At 43.9% G+C, this 19,599-nt stretch overlaps 1 protein-coding gene and 1 non-coding gene across 2 annotated transcripts in view; one reads left to right on the top strand and one right to left on the bottom strand.

The window, feature by feature from the left end:
• Window positions 1–18,867, top strand: part of FBXO16 (F-box protein 16) — a 51,460-nt gene extending 32,593 nt beyond the window's left edge. The window contains 3 exon segments of the mRNA XM_070370124.1: window positions 291–523; window positions 4,223–4,325; window positions 18,784–18,867. Of these exon segments, the coding sequence (XP_070226225.1) occupies window positions 291–523; window positions 4,223–4,325; window positions 18,784–18,867 (420 nt within the window).
• Window positions 9,842–9,948, bottom strand: LOC138988086 (U6 spliceosomal RNA). Its single transcript, XR_011464421.1, has one exon. It is a non-coding gene; the product is annotated as a U6 spliceosomal RNA (small nuclear RNA).
• Window positions 18,868–19,599: the final 732 nt, after the last annotated feature.

Genomic DNA, 19,599 nt, shown 5'->3' with positions numbered 1-19,599 from the left:
GCCCTTGGGAATTCTCTAGTTGCAGTGAACAGGGGCTATTCTTTACCTTCCATGCTCAGGATTCTTATTGCAATGGCTTCTCTTGTTGCAGAGCAAAGACTCTAGAGCTCTGGCTCAGTGGTTGTGGCACACAGGCATGTGGAATCTTCCCGGACCAGGGATTGAACCAGTGTCCCCTGCATTGGCAGGCAGATTCTTAATCACTAGACCACCAGGGAAGTCCATGTTCTTTATTTTACTTTTGTTATTATTATGGTGTTTTAAGAACAAAAATCATTTTCTCCTTCTAGACACCTCCAAAAGATGGGTTTGTGATTGTGGATGTTCAACCCATTGGAAGCAGTTCTCCAGGGGGAAAGCTGTCTCCTTCATCTGCTTTCTGATCCTCTTCCTCTTTAAGAAAGAAGAACCACCCAGGGGAGAAAGAACTCCCACCCTGGAGGTCTTCTGACAAGCATCCAAATGATAGAATTCGCTTCAATTACCTGGACAATTGTGACTCCATTGAACACAGCTGGCAAGTGTAAGAACTGTGCCCTTCTCCACTTTTTTCCTTTTAGAAAAAATTTACTGGCACTTTGGTCTACAAAAAGATGAAAACAGAAGCTACTGTGAAATACAAATATTTTTCACCGGTGGTGGTGGTTTAGTCACTGAGTCATGTCAGACTCTGTGCAACCCCATGGACTGTAGCCCACCAGGCTCCTCTGTCCATGGGGACTCTCCAGGCAAGAATACTGGAGTGGGTTGCCATTCTCTTTTCCAGGGGATCGTCCCAACCCAGGGATCAAAACTGCATCTGCTGCATTGCAGGGTGGATTCTTTACTGCTGAGCCACCAGAGAAGCCCCAAGAAGCAAAAAGTGATTTAAAGTAAATGAACCTTTATTGGTAAATTTGATCTTTTCTTTAGGATTTGTTTGCATTTTGTAGCTGTAATGCTTTCCTTACAGCTTCTTTTAATATTTTAATACCTCAGATTCCAATCCAGCACCATAGGGTTCATAAGAGTCTTTTCCGTATTTGTGCCTCCCTTCTGTGACATTGGTGTATATATGTGTGTGTATATATACATGTGTGTATATATATATATATTCGACTATATATGTCCGATCAGATCAATCGCTCAGTCATGTCCGACCCTTTGCGACTCCATGAATCGCAGCACGCCAGGCCTCCCTGTCCATCACCAACTCCTGGAGTTCACTCAGACTCACGTCCATCTAGTCAGTGATGCCATCCAGCCATCTCATCCTCTGTCGTCCCTTTCTCCTCTTGCCCCCAATCCCTCCCAGCATCAGAGTCTTTTCCAATGAGCCAACTCTTTGCATGAGATGGCCAAAGTACTGGAGTTTCAGCTTTAGCATCATTCCTTCCAAAGAACACCCAGGGCTGATCTCCTTCAGAGTGGACTGGTTGGATCTCCTTGCAGTCCAAGGGACTCTCAAGAGTCTTCTCCAACACCACAGTTCAAAAGCATCAATTCTTGGGCGCTCAGCTTTCTTCACAGTCCAACTCTCACATTCAGACATTACCACAGGAAAAACCATAGCCTTGACTAGACGGACCTTTGTTGGCAAAGTAATGTCTCTGCTTTTGAATATGCTATCTAGGTTGGACATAACTTTCCTTCCAAGGAGTAAGCGTCTTTTAATTTCGTGGCTGCAGTCACCATCTGCAGTGACTTTGGAGCCCAGAAAAATAAAGTCTGACACTGTTTCCACTGTTTCCCCATCTATTTCCCATGAAGTGATGGGACTGGAGGCCATGATCTTTGTTTTCTGAATGTTGAGCTTTAAGCCAACTTTTTCACTCTCCACTTTCACTTTCATCAAGAGGCTTTTGAGTTCCTCTTCACTTTCTGCCATAAGGCTGGTGTCATCTGCATATCTGAGGTTATCGATATTTCTCCCGGCAATCTTGATTCCAGCTTGTGCTTCTTCCAGTCCAGTGTTTCTCATGATGTACTCTGCATAGAAGTTAAATAAGCAGGGTGACAGTATACAGCCTTGACGTACTCCTTTTTCTATTTGGAACCAGTCTGTTGTTCCATGTCCAGTTCTAACTGTTGCTTCCTGACCTGCATACAAATTTCTCAAGAGGCAGGTCAGGTGGTCTGGTATTCCCATCTCTTGAAGAATTTTCCACAGTTTATTGTGATCCACACAGTCAAAGGCTTTGGCATAGTCAATAAAGCAGAAATAGATGTTTTTCTGGAACTCTCTTGCTTTTTCCATGATCCAGCGGATGTTGGCAATTTGATCTCTGGTTCCTCTGCCTTTTCTAAAACCAGCTTGAACATCAGGAAGTTCACGGTTCACATATTGCTGAAGCCTGGCTTGGAGAATTTTGAGCATTACTTTACTAGCGTGTGAGATGAGTGCAATTGTGCGGTAGTTTGAGCATTCTTTGGCATTGCCTTTCTTTGGGATTGGAATGAAAACTGACCTTTTCAGTCCTGTGGCCACTGCTGAGTTTTCCAAATGTGCTGGCATATTGAGTGCAGCACTTTCACAGCATCGTCTGTCAGGATTTGGAATAGCTCAACTGGAATTCTATCACCTCCACTAGCTTTGTTCATAGTGATGCTTTCTAAGGCCCACTTGACTTCACATTCCAGGATGTCTGGCTCTAGGTCAGTGATCACACCATCGTGATTATCTGGGTCGTGAAGATCTTTTTTGTACAGTTCTTCTGTGTGTTCTTGCCATCTCTTCTTAATATCTTCTGCTTCTGTTAGGTCCATACCATTTCTGTCCTTTATCGAGCCCATCTTTTCATGAAATGTTCCTTTGGTATCTCTGATTTTCTTTAAGAGATCACTAGTCTTTCCCATTCTGTTGTTTTCCTCTATTTCTTTGCATTGATCGCTGAAGAAGGCTTTCTTATCTCTTCTTGCTATGTATGTACATACATAATTTTGTGTGGGATTCCCTGGTGGCTCAGAACCCACCTGCAATGTGGGAGAACTGGGTTCCATCCCTGGGTTGAGAAGATCCCCTGGAGGAGGACATGGTAACCTACTCCAGTATTTCTGCCTGGAAAATCCCCATAGACAGAGGAGGTTGGCAGGCTACAATCCATGGAGTCGCAAACAGCTGGACACAAGTGAGCGACCAAGCACAATGTAGCATAATTTTGCATAAAAAAAATGTATTATATGAAGTATACACACAGAGTATACATTTACTTAACAAATTCTGGAAGTATTTTCTGGAATTGCTAACTCATATCATTGTCAAAATAAATCTGCTAACTAGAATTCAATGTTTGTTTCTGGTTCATTTTGCCTTTAGCCTGAGGGTATATACTCATAATAATAATAATGTGAATCCATACTTTATCCTATTGTATGCAATCACTTTAAAAAGCAAATATTAATGTTAATACAAACAATAAGGTTACTGAAAACAATTTAGTATGTCTTTGGCTGTGTTTTTGTCCTTAGGATATGTTCTACTAAGGCTGTTCAGACAAATGACTGTTTTAAAGTCCCATGAAGTTATTCCTTTGTGTGGGGTAACACCACCAGCTGTTTTTAGATTTGGGGATTTTTTTTTCTTTTATTTCGTAATTTTGAGATGGTTCCAAAGTCAAATATACAAAACAAAGTGTATCTTGAAAAGTCTTCAATACTGTTCCCTGTTCCTAATTGGATTACAGGGGAATCCTACAGATAGGTAAACTATTTTTTAAAATGTCCTTACATTTAAAAAATCATAAAGGTGGGGAAGTGGGGTGGATGAAAAAAAAAAGAAACAAATACAGACACATGCATCCCTTTCTGAAAGAAATGGTGTCACACAATACATACCACTTTATCCCACTTTCTTTCTTCATGTAACAATATATCCAGGAGCTCACTCCACAGGTATATAAAGAAATACTCTGGCCTCCTTTTTACAGCCCACAGTCCTCCATTGTGTGGATGTGTCAGAGTTTATTCAACCCCTTCTCTATTGATAGACACTTGGCTTCTTTCCACCTGAGTGAAGATAATCTTTTAAATAGAGTGAATGATAATGTGATGGATTCAAAAACTAATACAATTATGAAAGTTTAAAAATAAAATAAAATTTAAAAAATAAATAAATAAATAAAAGTATACTTTCTGCCAAAAAATAAATAGCAGGAACAACAAAATCAAATAGACAAACAGCTATGACAACCACCAAAGCTTTAAAATGATATTTATAATTTTCCCAATGCTCTCCAATTAACAGAAGAAGGAAAAAACATGAAATGACCCCAGCTGTCAACCGACAGTCATGTGATAAGAAAAATAAATCACAGGACAGATCTAAACTAAGAAAAGCACAGTCGCTGGTAAGTATTGCTTATAAAACATCCCCCCCCCATAATGTTAATGGAAAATGCTGGATCTCTATAATCCTATTCTTGAGATTGATTTTTTTTTTTATGGGAACCATCAAGTAAAGGTTTAAATTCTGGTCTCTGACACTGACTGGCTAGCTGTGTGACCTTGAAGATGCCCTTTATTTAATCTCTCTGAGCCTTGGTTTTTTTAAAAGCTTGGATGGATTGATGTGTGTGAATCTGCTTTGAAAACTATACAATTTAAAGGAAGTATTATTATCATTGTTTCTTTCTTTTCTGTGAGTCCTTTAGGGTCAGAGAGGGGAGCCTATAGAAATTTCTCTGTAGAAATTACTTATCTGTAGAATGCAAGTTCCACTGACCTAAGAAAAACGTATTGTGCTGTGCTCAGTCGCTTCAGTTGTCCAACTCAGTTGTATCCAACTCTCTGTGGTCCCATGGGCTTGCCTTTTTTTCTAGCCCACCAGGCTCCTCTGTCCACAGAATTTTCCAGGCAAGAATACTGGAATGGATTGCCTTTTTCTATTCCAGGGGATCTTCCTGACCCAGGGATCAAGCCCATCTTCTCTTGCATCTCCTGCATTGGCAGGAGAATTCTTTACCACTGCACCACCTGGCGAGCCCAAGAAAAAGATATTGAGTTGGCCAAAAATTTGATTCTGGTTTTCCTTTACATCTTATGGAAAAACCCAAATGTTTTGGCCAGCCTGATATGCATTCCATATAAGAAACCCTCTCTCTGGGTTTTTGACATTTACCATCTGTCACCCTCTAGCAGGGCTTGCTTAAGTTAAAACAGTCATAAATTAAAGACTTCAAAAGTTGTGCTCATTCAAGCTGAAAGGGAAACCAGGGCAAAGTAAACACGGATGGAACACCATTAAGCTACGAGTAGGTGAAGTGTGCGATTATATGGACCTACTTGTGTGTGTTATTTGCTCAGTCATGTCTGACTCTTTGCGACCCTGTGGACTGTAGCCTGCCAGGCTTCTCTGTCCATGGAATTCTCCAGGCAAGAATACTGGAGTGGGTTGCCATTTCCTCCTCCAGGGGATCTTCTGACCCAGGGATTGAACCTGGGTCTCCTGCATTGCAGGTGGGTTCTTTACCATCTGAGCCACCAGGGAAGCATACTTGTGTGGTTTCTGTAAATATGCTAATTAGAATCACTATTTCTGCTTAATTATGATAAGGAGCATTAAGGCATAATTAAACCCTCCAAAAGTGAGCTGGGATGTTTGACTCAACATTGGTGTCTATGATATGCGTGCATGCTCAGTCTTGTCTGACTCTTTGCAACCCCATGGACTGTAGCCTGCCAGGCTCCTCCTTTCCATGGAATTTTCCAGGCAAGAATACTGCAGTGGGTTGCCATTTCCTACTCCAGGTGATCTTTCAGACCCAGGGATCGAACCCGAGTCTACTGCATCTCCTGCCTTGGCAGGCAGAGTCTGTACCACTCTGCCACTGGGGGAGCCTTGTGGCTGTTCAGGCCGCAGACTGCAGGTGGCTAAGGCCCCCTCCCTCCACTGCGCCAGTTTGCCACGCCCCCCGCCCACCACACTCCTACATGAGGCAAGGTGATTGTGAAAATGAAATACTAGCTATGGGGCCTGAGAGGAGAGGAACTGGGTTTTGAGGAAATTCATTTAGGGGACATAAAGAAAATAAGGAGTAAATAAAATCTGACAATAAAATGGATAATGAAGGACCTACTGTACAGCACAGGGAACTCTGCTTAATGTTATGTGGCAGCCTGGGTGGGAGAGGGGCTTGGGGGAGAATGGACACATGAATACATACATCTGAGTCCCTTTGCTGTCCACCTGAAGCCATCACAACATTGTTAATCGGCTGTACTCCAGTGTAAAATAGAAAGCTGAAAACGAAACAGAAACGACAAGTGCAGCTGTGGAGAGAGTGTGGTAGACACAGCCCAGGTGTGATTAAAGTGGAGAAAATCACAGATTCATTAGATAGAAAGTTCTTGCATCATTTAGACAGGTTTATCTAGGAAGATTCAGGAGGAACTAGAGAAACAGGGGAGCAGGAAAAACTTAGGGGAGTGCCTTACAGAGCCAGGATGAGAAGGACAGATCACCAGCGCCCAGGGAGGACCTGAGGCCTGAACACTGGTGTGCACCCTGCCCCTCAAAGTGGGAAGAGGCGTGTGATGCTAGGGGAGGTTAAAGCTTTGTGAGATGGGGCAGTTAGACAAACAAACAGTGGGTGTGTGAAGGACAAAGAACATTCCTTTGAATATCCCTAAACTTTTTGGCACCAGGGACCAGTTTTATGAAAGGGGATTTTCCCCATGAATTGGAGAAGTGGGGAAGGTTTCAGGATGATTCAAGTGCATTACATTTATTGTGTACTTTATTTCTATTATTATTACATCAGCTCCACCTCAGATCATCAGGTATTAGATCCCGGAGGTTGGGGACCCCTCTCTGCTGTCTCTCCAGGGCATGGCTATCAGGTCACTGAGGCATCTTCTCTGCCTGTCATTACTTAGAGCCTTCAAATAAGAGAATTATCCCCCCAAACAGAAACATTCTCAAAGAAACAGTTTCAAATCTGTGTATATTGGGTAAGTAAGTGGGTGGTGTTTTCTACTATTATTAGGTTTGAGTTTCAAGGGTACCTGATTCCCCTTTGAATTCTAGTACTGCCTCATCATAGCTGCTTCATTGAACCACCTTTTGGTGTGAATCATTGATAGAAGCTAGCCTTTCCATGTGGCTCAGTGGTAAAGAATCCACCTGCCAATACTGGAGACACGGGTTTGATCCCTGGGTCACGAAGATTCCCCTGGGAGAGGAAATGACCACACATTCCAATATTCTTGCCTGGGAAAATCCTATGGACAGAGGAGCCTCGAGGGCTACAGTCTGTGGGGTCCCAAAGAGTTGGATATGACTGAGTGAATCTCTATTTGATTACTAATGTTTTATCATTTTGAAGTTGATTTATTAAAATTATGTAAACATCAAGGTATGTTCATTCCCATTAGTTTTTTGTTGTAGTGGTTGTTTGTTTGTTTTGCTTTTTGGCCACACTATGTGGCATGTGGGATCTTAATTTCCTGACCATGGATTGAACCTGTGACCCCCCTGCATTGGAAGCTCAGAATCTTAACCACTGGACCATTAAAGAAATCCCATCATTAGTTATTATAATAAAATTCCAGACAGAACAAAGCCTTGAAAGAAATACAAGCACTACAGGACAGCCAGGTGCCACCTTAAACTTCAGAGATTTTCCCATGTTGAGTAAAGACGTGAAAAAAATAATTGTTTGAAATCTTAACAGCTGGCCCCATGATTCCTTTTTGGGAAGAGGAAGGAGGGAGCTGTCTCCTTGGGGAAAGCCACTGAGGAGCTAATGCTACAGGCACCTGGACTCCAGGGGAGGGAAAACCTGCCAGGCTGGAGATTAGAGGAAGAGTTTCTTGTTTCTGCTCCTGCAAGGAGAGGGGAGTAGGGGCAGAGGGCAGAAAGGAAAGAAATAAGACCATGAAAGAAAAGCCAGCCGGATGGATGGAAGCTGAGCCCGGTCAGGGGAAAATGACATGTCAGTGTTAGATGGTAACCCAGCCATTCCCAATCAAATTTGTTCCCTATTACTGGGATGTAAAGCCTGACTTCCATCTCTTTACACACGGAAGCAAGATCTCAGTAGTCTAGAAACCAAGAAAGCCCTTCAGGACTATTTACAAAAACCAAGGTGGGGAGGGTAGAACTTCCCTGGCAATCCAGTGGTTAAGACTTCACGCTTTCAGGGGGTGAAGGTTTGATCCTTGGTAAGGGAACTAAGATCCTACACACTGAACTTGGCCAAGGGAGGGAAAAATGCTATTCTTAAAAATAAAACCAAGAGGGGTGGGCTTTGGGCTTCCCAGGGCTGGAATTGGGACCCAGCTGAACTGACATCTTATTTTTTCTTTCCTTTTCCCTACCAAGTTAAGTATAAAAACAAATACCTTTTTGTCTCACGCTCAGCTTTTTTTTCTTGAAGGTTAGAAGTCCTCACTTTGCAGGTTTTGATTTAGCCAAGGATTTCAAAAAACTTTCTGTTCACAGCGTTCAGCTAAAAACAAGTAACAAAAGCTTGCCTGCTTACTCTAATTGCTTTAGATTAAGACCTTATCTTGCCTGGTTCTCCTCCCCTTAACTCCAGCCTCTGTGGTTACTGTCTTGACCTCCTTCCAGGATAACTTGATTCTTAATGTCCCGATTGTTTTTTAATAGTCTTTAAGCTTTCTCACTCCCCCCCCCCCCCATCTGGATTAAGAGAGGAGGAGAAAGGAGTATTCTCTAAAGCAATTCATGGTTCATGTCTAAGAAAAAACAATGGTTTAAGAATTGGGAAACCCCAGGTTCTGGCCTTAGCTCTACTGTTGACTAGCAGACACTCAAGCTATTTCTAAAATAAATTAGAATTGCATCTTTTTTTTTTTAATTTTTTAATTGGTTTTTTTTAAATATTTAATTTATTGAGTATTTATTTCACTGCACCGGTCTTAGTTGCAGCACATAAGATCAATCTTCCTTGTGGCATGTGGGATCTAGTTCCCTGACCAGGGATCGAGCCCACACCACTGCATTGGGAGCACAGAGTCTTAGCCACTGGACCACATGGGAAGTCCTTGAAATACCTCTTTAATGTCTATTCCAGGCTCAAGTCTGAATCTCTGGACCCTCATAGTTTCCCACCACATTTATTCTCTGCTTTCCCCCAGTACCAAGAAAGAATCTGGTGTATTCATGAATCCTAATTCCAAATCATTAAAAACTGGTTTCTGTCTCCTTTTTTTTTTCCTTCAAACTTTAGAAAACCTAAATAATTAAAACAGAAGAACTTATAAAACATAGTTTATACAGTGGTTTTCTTGCAAGCAGTCTTTAATAGACTTCTTTCAAATTCTGACAAATACACTAGGTGTTTGGTTTGGATATGCAGAACTAAAAATATCTAAAGGAGAGATTTTTAATTACTTAGTTCAATCTGTGAAATTCCTGCGAATTCTATCTGGAAGAAAGAATAAGAAAGAATATGGGGGACTTCCCTGGTGTTCCAGTGGCTAAGACACTAGTCCCAATGTAGGGAGCCTGGGTTTGATCCCTGGTCAGGAAACTAGATTCCACATGCCACAGTGAAGACCTGAAGAAGCCAAATAAATAAAATTTAGGAGCAAAACAACAATATTTTTTTTAATGGAATATGGGCTTTGCAGTCTGAGAGACCTGGCCTTTTTTTTTTTTTTTTCATGGTAACAAGAAAACAGGATTTATTTCAGAGAGAAAGTACAAAACTCTCAGCATAGACACTGAGAGGAGGTGAAGTACCCCAGACTGGGGCTTTGCAGTGCAACTTTAGATAAGTTACTTAACCTCTCTGAGCCTCAACTTTTAAAGACATTTCCCTGTTTTATTCATACTTTTTTAACTTTATTTTTTAATTGGAGGAAAATCGCTTTACAATGTTGTGATGGTTTCTGCCATAAAAACATGAAATGCTTCACCAATTTGCATGTCATCCTTGAGCAGGGGCCATGCTAATCTTCTTTGTATCATTCCAATTTAAGTATATGTGCTGCCAAAGTGAGCACTGAGCCTCAATTTCTTCATCTATGAAATGGGAATGATACCTCCCTTGCAGGACTGTTGTGAGGATCACATGCCACGTATATATTAAGTACTCAATACATGTTCATGTTCTCCTCCATTAAACACCATCTTATTTTTTACTTTGCTCACCAAGAGCACACGCTTGGGCCTGAAACAGCCTAGGTTCAATGGCCTGATCCCACAATTTTAGCAACTCGGTGATTTGGGACAAGTTGTTAACAATCTCGGAAGCACTGTTTTCTCATCTGGAAAATGGAGTTAGCACCAACAGTGCCAAACTCCAGGAAGCGTTCATGAACTAGTCAGATCCATCAGAATCACATTAAATCACCATGGAGACAGCAGGGATACTGAGAGAGTGCTGATGTTGAGTGGCTGCTGAGTTGCTGACGAGGGGTCAGCCAGGTGGCCAGGAGGAGGCTCCATCCTTCTCTTTCTTGATTTTACCTTTACTTGCCCCACTTTTCTTTTTTTTTTTTTTTTTTTAAATTCTTTTATGGCTATGCTACTGCTGCTGCTGCCGCTGCTGCTGCTAAGTCGCTTCAGTCATGTCCGACTCTGTGCGACCCCATAGATGGCAGCCCACCAGGTCTCCTCGTCCCTGGGATTCTCCAGGCAAGAACACTGGAGTGGGTTGCCATTTCCTTCTCCAATGCACGAAAGTGAAAATTGAAAGTGAAGTCGCTCAGACGTGTCTGACTCTTTGCGACCCCATGGACTGCAGCCCACCAGGCTCCTCTACCCATGGGATTTTCCAGGCAAGAGTACTGGAGTGGGGTGCCATCGCCTTTCAGTTCAGTTCAGTTCACTTCAGTTCAGTCGCTCAGTTGTGTCCGACTCTTTGCGGCCCCATGAATCAGAGCACGCCAGACCTCCCTGTCCATCACCAACTCCTGGAGTTCACTCAAACTCACATCCATCGAGTCAGTGATGCCATCCAGCCATCTCATTCTGTTGTCCCCTTTTCCTCCTGCCCCTAATCCCTCCCAGCATCAGAGTTTCTCCCAATGAGTCAACTCTTCACATGAGGTGGCCAAAGTACTGGAGTTTCAGCTTTAGCATCATTCCTTCCAAAGAACACCCAGGACTGATCTCCTTTAGAATGGACTGGTTGGATCTCCTTGCAGTCCAAGGGACTCTCAGGAGTCTTCTCCAACAGCACAGTTCAAAAGCATCAATTCTTCAGCGCTCAGCTTTCTTCACAGTCCAACTCTCACATCCATACATGACCACTGGAAAAACCATAGCCTTGACTAGACAGACCTTTGTTGGCAAAGTAATGTCTCTGCTTTTCAATATGCTATCTAGGTTGGTCATAACTTTTCTTCCAAGGAGTAAGCCTCTTTTAATTTCATGGCTGCAGTCACCATCTGCAATGATTCTGGAGCCCCCAAAAATAAAGTCTGACACTGTTTCCATTGTTTCCCCATCTATTTCCCATGAAGTGATGGGACCAGATGCGATGATCTTAGTTTTCTGAATGTTGAGCTTTAAGCCAACTTTTTCACTCTCCTCTTTCTCTTTCATCAAGAGGCTTTTGAGTTCCTCTTCACTTTCTGCCATAAGGGTGGTGTCATCTGCATATCTGAGGTTATTGATATTTCTCCTGACAATCTTGATTCCAGCTTTCCATCGCCTTGGTGGGTCTCAATTGCAGCATGTGGGATCTTACATTGTGGGGTGTGGGCTTCTCTCTACATGTGGCTCCCGGGCTCAGTAGTTGTGACTTGCAAACTTAATTGCCCTGTGGCTTGTGGCATCTTAGTTCCCCCACCAGGGATCAAACCCTCATCGCCTGCATTGGAAGGCAGATTTTTAACCACTGGACCACCAGGGAAAGCCCCTCCCCACTTTTCTTTGTCTTTCTCCTTTATCTTCTCTCTCAGTTTCTGCTGTGTGAAAAATGGTTGCATCCAGAGTGGTATGATATGTAACCCATATATTTTCTTTCCCTGCATGGCCTCCATAAATCTTATGTCTGTGTATGACTCCTTCTCAGTGCTGGGTTTTTGATTCCACGTCCCCAGGTAGAATACTGTGTGTTGAACTCTGTGCCATGGATTTGGTGCTGTGCGCCCTCCTTTGCCTCTGATACCTCCAAGATGAAAAGACCTAATTGCTAAGAATCCTGGGGGCAAAATTAATTCTCAGGAAGGACCACGACTTAGCATCTTTGCATTTCTCTTTTACCTCTGAAAGAGCATAGTCTGCTTGTTCTGTCTTGTGGCCTCTTGTTTGATCATGCTATGCATAATAAATTAATGTGGCATTTCCAACAGGAGTAATTCTACTTACTTCTTTCCCTGAATATTTAGACTGTGGCCAAATGGCTTCTTGTTTTTACTTAAGAGTTAAACAAAAGGGACTTCCCTGGTGGTGCCGTGGTTAAGACTGTGCCTTCCAATGCAGGGGCTGCAGGTTCAACCCCTGATGGGGGGACCACGATCCCACATGCCTCACTGCTCAAAAACCAAAACGAAAAACAGAAGCAATATTGTAACAAATTCAATAAACAACTTTAAAAATGGTCCACATCAAAAAAATTCTTAAAAAAATACACATGTGCATATGTAGTCTATATGTATGTGCATGAGTATAACCCTTTGTACTAAATAGTTTGGCTTTTTACAGAAAACTACATTAGAAGCCAATTTTTTTTTTTTACATGGATGCTTTGAAATGTAAATTCATAGTCCCTACTAAAAAGAACCATAGGAATTCTATGTTCTTTGCACATTTAGCGGCACAACCCGACATTATACCACCTATTTGGGAGGCTGAATGGTATATTTTATATATATATATATATATATATATATATATATATATATATATATATATAATCTTGGACTTAAATTCCAAAACCCTGGCTAGAATTTTCTGCTTAGCCTTCCCCCACAACTGATGGTTTTACCCCAGAGCTAAAGACAAATGAAGAACAAAAAAAACAGGCCTGTTGCTGTGTTGATTATTTCTTGCTCACCTCTATTTCTCTATTAAAAAAAAAAAATTTAAGGTATATATTTTTTAATGTGGACCAATCTTTTTCAATGGCCACATCATACAGCATGCAGGATCTTTAGTTGGGGCGTGCAAACTCTTAGTTGTGGCATGCAGGATCTAGTTCCCTGACCAGGGATGGAACCCCAGCCCCTTTGCATTGGGAGCTCGGAGTCTTAGCCACTGGACCACCAAGGAGTCCTAGACCCATTGTTTCTTGACTGCTTTCCCTTCGTGCCTGCAGTCCTTTCTCCCCTTAAGATCATTAATTACTGAGACCTGTTTAAGGGCAAGCATTGTGGCCAGGTTTAGATCACAAAATCTCTTGGACCAAAATGAGGTCAAGCTTGATTATCTTTCTCCAGGGACCCCCTCCCCTATCTGCTTACAACACCCAATGTTGACATAAAGGAAATTTCCAGTTATTTCAACCAGATCATCAGGTGCTCTGGACCAAATTCAAGACTGTTAGATTTGTACTCTGTATATTTCCTCAGGCTTCCCAGGTGGCTCAAGTGGTAAAAAATCCACCTACCAATGCAGGAGATACAGGTTTGATCCCTGGGTCAGGAAGATCCCCTGGAGGAGGAAATGACAACCCACTCCAGTATTCTTGTCTGGAAAGTTCCATGGACAGAGGAGCCTGGCAGGCTACAACCCACGGGGTTGCAAAGAGTCAGACACAGCTTAGCCACTGGACACACACACACACACACACATGTGTAATTCCCCATTTTTGTCTTTCCTCTTGTCATCATGGGCATTAAAGTCTTAAAATGAGGGTCTGGAAGCTTTTTTCAGGGGACAACCAGGAATGGTGGTGGTGTGGCTGACTAGCCCACTCAAGAAGGCTGTCCTCTTGCTCTCTGTCCGTCCCTTGCCCGACCAGTGCCTGCTTCATTTACACTTACTCTGGCCTTCCTACATACTTGCCTTGGGCGCCAGCTAGTGATTGTTCTTATCAAAGGGACGGTGAGGTGTGTGCCTTTCTGTTGGTTTCCCTGGTAATCGATGAGCCCATCTGACATCAACTCCCCTGTAACTGGCAATCTCCCCCTCCACCAGGAGCAAAGACTGCTGCCACGTCCTGAAGGTGTATGCTGCACAGGGTGGGAGGTCGCTCCAGGACTTTGCTTCAGACACAGAAGCTCCCCATCTGTCAAACCACTGAAGTCTCTGTTGCCTGATCCATGTGTGCAGGCTAAGGCACTTCAGTCAGGCCTGACTCTTTGCAACTTTATGGGTTGTAGCCCGGCAGGTCCCTCTGTTCATGGGATTCTCTGGTCAAGAATACTGGAGTGGGTTTGCCATTCCCTTCTCCAGGGGATCTTCCTGGTGCAGGGATCGAACCCCCATCTCCTGTGTCTCCTGCATTGCTAGTGGATTCTTCACCGCTGAGCCACCGGGGAAGCCCTCTGTTGCTCAATCCAGGCTTTCGTCAGTCTTGAAGCTGGGCAAATATAGGCTTTGTAGGCCTGTGAGGTGCAGTCCAACAGGTGGGCATAAAGAGACCAGTTTCCAGAGCCCCTCAGGAAGGGGTGAGAAACTTGATAGCTTGGGGTGGTGGTGACAATTACCAAGAGGAGAGGTGGTGGGGTGGGGGAGTCCCTGGGACCTGCCAGGGTGGAATAGGAGAGTTTGAGAGGAGCCTGCCTGAGCCTGTGGATCTCCCCCTGGGGGGACTTAGAAGAAAGGGTTCCTCAAATACACTGATAAATATCCTCTACACTGTAATAGGATTCCATTTGAAACAGTTACAGCCGAGGTGTTATGAGCCCATTCTTGTGTCACAGAAAGCTAGGCTGTTCCTCCATTTGGAAGGTATTATTTTATTTTCCTTGTTCCTAAAATAGCACAAAGGAAGGCTTCTGTTTGTTCTTGTACCTTGTGCTAATCCTAGAGCAACATGAATATGCTACTGTACACGGATCTTGAAACAACAGTGAAAACTTCCAACACGGGAAGACAATTAATTCCCACTCCTTCCCCCTTTCCTCTTGGATTCCAATGACTGGCTGTGTTTAACCCTAGTTTTGCCTACTCTTTCCCAGAAAAGTCACAGCTAGCATGCATGGATCTACTAGCAGGAGCATAGATTCAGTAGGATGTGGGATTCCAGCTTGATTCTCCAGGGGCTGACATCTCATCAGAGAACTAGTCCTGAAGAGCATATGTTCAGTGCTGAGTTTGGGGGTCTGTATGATAATGGCTTCAGGAATGCAGCTGAGACAAAAATCCCTGAGGGTTGAAACACTCAAGCTTCTTGGAGAAGGTGGGCCTCCAAGGATAGATGTAGAGAAGGAGTAAAGAGAGCAGGTGAGAAAGTCAGAAAGAGCAAAACAAATATTGTATATTAATGCATGTATGATATGCATTATGGCAGGCTACAGTCTATGGGGTCTATATGACCAAAGTCACAACCAAAGTGACTCAGCATGCATGCACCACACATATATACAGAATCTAGGAAAACAGTACTGATGAACCTATTTACAGAGAAGAAATGGAGATGCAGATGTAGGGAATGGACTTGTGGACACGGCGGGGGAAGGAGAGGCTAGGACAAATTGAGAAGGTAGCATTGATGTATATACACTCACTCACTCTCAAAGTCACTCAGATGTGTCTGACTCTTTGAGAGCCCATGGACTGCAGCCCGCCAGGCTCCTCTGTCCATGGGATTTCCCAGGCAAAAATACTGGAGTGGGTTGCCATTCCCATCTCCAGGAGATCTTCCTAATCCAGGGATCAAACCTGAGTCTCCTTCATTGCAGGCAGATTCTTTACCATTTGAACCACCAAGGAAGCCCCATGTATGCTCATAACTTGTGGGAGGCTGCTATATAGCACAGGGAGCCCAACCTGGAGTCTGTGATGACCTAAAGAGGTGGAATGCGGGCCGAGGGAGGCTCAAGAGGGTAAGGGGATATATACATATATATCATTATGACTGATTAATATTGATGTATGGCAGAGAGCACCACACCATTGTAAGGCAATTACCCTCCAATTTAAAGATATATATAAAGAGAGAGAGGCAGGTGGAGGGTGCAGGTGAGAGCAGCCTGTGTGGGGCATCTCTGTGGAAGGAGAGGGACCCAGTTCACTGGAGACAGCAGTCATGGCTGAAGCAATTTCAGATTCAGTGAAAGCCTAAAGTAGGACTTTCCCTAGATTAATGGAAACCCTGTGTGTTGCAAACATATCCATCAGAGCATTAGAGGGAGGTAATGGATGACCTGACTCCTGGGGCCTGCCAGCTGAATATGGAGTCAGGAGGGGGACAATGTTTGGAGAGGCTCAGCCTCTGTACATCTGCTTGCTCTCCTGTGTTGCTCTGCCCAGTCAGGGCTGAGATAAGAGTGCATGTGCCCCTTCCTGGTCCCCGTAAACTCAGCTCGTATTAGGTCTTTCTCTCACTCTCTCCCTTCCTCTGCATTTTCTGCTCACGGCCAGATGTTGAGAAGTCCTTCCTCACTGTGAGTTTTGGATGGAATGTCCACGTGTGACATCAGTCTTTAGTGCACATGCCCAGATTAGCAGGGAGGGTAAACGATGGGAACTCTATCAATACCCACCTGGTCTGAGGATCACGAGTCTCCGGGCCCAGGTCTAACACTTTTTAGCTCCTTGAATGCTGGCATTTCAACTACCTGCTCTTCAGTTTCATTTATTTGTAAAATGGAGACATTAATACCTCCCTATCTACCTCACACAATTTCCTTGAGGCTCAAATGAAATATGGTTGTGAAAGTGCTTTGGAGACAAAGAAATGTATTTATTAGGAGTAACTCAATACTTGAGGGGTGAATGAGGCGGAAGGTGGTAAAACTGGGACATCTCAATAAATCCCATCCCGTCCTATGATTTTATAAAATTGTTTTACACTACTTTGTCGTTGGTCAGTAACTAGGTTCTGTCCGCCTTTGGCCAACCAGCCTCTCTGTCCATGGATTTCTCCGGGCAAGAATACTGGAGTGCAATGCCATTCCTTTCTCCCAGGGATTTTCCCAACCCAGGAATTAAACCCACATCTCCTGCTTGGCAGGTGGATCCTTTACCACTGAGCCACTAGGGAAGCCCTTTATATTCCTTCAATAAGTTGAATTAAATAGCTTTTTCTGCTGTTCTAACAACTCACTGTAGCGGTATCTTTTTTTCCTCCCTAGATCTCCTTAAATGCAGAACCCAGGGCCTCCCTACATGTTCCAGCTCACCAGCCACTGGGTCTCCCAGCCACTGAAGCAGCAGCAAAAACTCTCACACAGCATCTCCAAAAGCTCTCTGGACTTCAGTCATCACCCCAGGCCTTCCAGCAGCAGCTGATGTAAAAAATGTGAAAAGATTTTTCCTAAAACGACAAGATGCTCCACACAGAGACTTGGATGTCACTTGGCTCCTCGCTTAGAAACAGCTTAGGAACCTTACTGTGAAAGTAAGTCCTGCAGTATTTCAGGAACAGGTATTCACAACACAAACGTTGACATATTTATAAACTTAGGAATGTGATGATAGATACCGTGGAGTGGATAAAGGGACATATGATAAGTGTCCTTGGTGAGGTTGGCTGTGTGAGACCAGGTCCGAGAAGGATATAACCAGCACATCCCCAGGGCTCCACAAGTGGTTTAGTGATGGGACGATTGACCATGGTGTCATAGTTTGCTGGGGCTGCTGTAGCAAAACCTTAGTCCGTTTAGGCTGCTGTAACAAAAGTACCATTGATAAGTGGGCTTCCCTGATGTCTCAGAGGTAAAGAAACAGCATGCAATGCAGGAGACTTGGGTTTGATCCCTGGGTTAGGAAGATGCCCTGGAGAAGGAAATGGAAACCCACTCCAGTATTCTTGCCTGGGAAATCCCATGGACAGAGGAGCCTGGTGGGCTACAGCCCACAGGTTCACAAAGAGTTGGACACGACTGAGTGACTAAGCTACCACCACAATTGATGAGTGGCTTAAAAACAACAGACATTTATTTTCTGGAGGCTGGGAAGTCCAAGATTAAGATGTGGGCAGGGTTGGTTTCTTTTGAGGCCTCTCTCTCTGGCTTGCAGACGGCTGCCTTGCCCACAGACTGTCTTCCTTCTCTGCTTGTCGATGTCCTAATCTTCTCTTACTGTGTATATGCTAAGTTGCTCAGTCATGTCCGACTCTTTGGCACCCCATGGACTGTAGCCCGCCAGGCTCCTCTGTCCATGGGATTCTCCAGGCAAGAATACTTGAGTGGGTTCCTATGCCCTCCTCCAAGGTGATCTTCCAGACCCAGGGATCGAACCCACATCTCTTATATCTCCTGCATTGGCAAGCGGGTTCTTTACCACTAGTGCCACCTGGGCCTCATTATATGGACACAAGTCAGATTGGATTAGGGTCCACCTGTATGACTTTGTTTAACTTTAATTACCTTTTTGGAGACACTCTCCTAAGACAGTCACTTAGGGGGTTAGAACTTCAACATAGGTCTTGGGGGTTAGAACTTCAACATAGGAATTGGGGGCAGGGGTTACAACTTAACCCTTAACTCACACTGTGGGCAAGGTAAAAAGAATCAAGATGAATGGAGAAGCCACTGGGAACTATTAACAGCAGAAGCTTCCATCATCCTTGGGCCTGGAGAAACAAAAGAGAAAGGGTGTGCTATTCCTAGAACCCATCCAGAGCTGTGGTCATAGGAGAGGGGCCACCCGGCATGGGTGCTATATGACAGAGGAAGGCACCCATGGTGGAGACCAGGCTCTGGCAGGGAGGGAGGGAGGGAGAAGACCCACCCCTCTCTCTCCCCGCCCTTCACACTCCTCTCTTCACACTCTAATAGTGCTTCCCTTTGGTCAAGAGCCTAGAAAGAGGCGCTGAGAACAGCGAGGCCTGGGGGCTGCAGCTTGTAGATGTCAGGATTTGAGGCAGGGAACAGGATGACAAGTGTGGCCAGGGGTGGGAGGGGAGTGGTAGGATTTGAGTGGGACGATGAAGAATCACCAGCTCAGTGGAGAAAACAAAGACATTTCCAAAGGAGGAATTAATTATGCATACTCAGTAACACAAATGGGCTTTAAAGTATCATTGGAAAACAGAAAATGCTACTTAGCTGCAAAAAATATTAGTCATACATTTGAAACTGAACCACGTATTCATGTAACCATTTCCAGTCCCAGAAGTTACTATTCTAAGATACTTGTTTGCAGAAGTAAAGCAGAATGATAGAAAAATAGGTTTGTCAATCTTGACATGTTGAACACTTATGTTCTTAAAATGGGATGGGAAGTATTATTGGAAGGGTTTTGGAATAGAAAGCAGCTCTCTGACTCAGGAGGGTACCTGTGTGACCACACCCATCAATCGTCACAGCATGGTTATATGAACTCGGTATGAGCCCTGTGTTATCGCGCTGGGTGTGCCATAACAAAATACCATAGGCTGGTGGCTTTGACTACAGAAATTTGTTTTCTCACCACTCTGGAGGCTGGAAGCCTGAGACCCAATGTTGACAGGGTGGATGTCTGCTGAGAGCTCCCTTTGGGAGCTCCTTTTCAGTGTGTGCTCACACGGTCTTTCCTAGGTGACTCTGCAGGGGGAAAAAGTGAGGGGGATGGAGGGAGGGGGAGAAAGAGCGATCTCTTGGTGTCCCCCTTTT

The sequence above is a fragment of the Bos mutus genome, chromosome 5 (assembly GCF_027580195.1).
Source record: "Bos mutus isolate GX-2022 chromosome 5, NWIPB_WYAK_1.1, whole genome shotgun sequence".
Lineage (NCBI taxonomy): Eukaryota > Metazoa > Chordata > Mammalia > Artiodactyla > Bovidae > Bos > Bos mutus.
The sequence above is the reverse complement of the archived record's forward strand: the minus strand, read 5'-3'. Positions and strand labels throughout refer to the sequence as shown.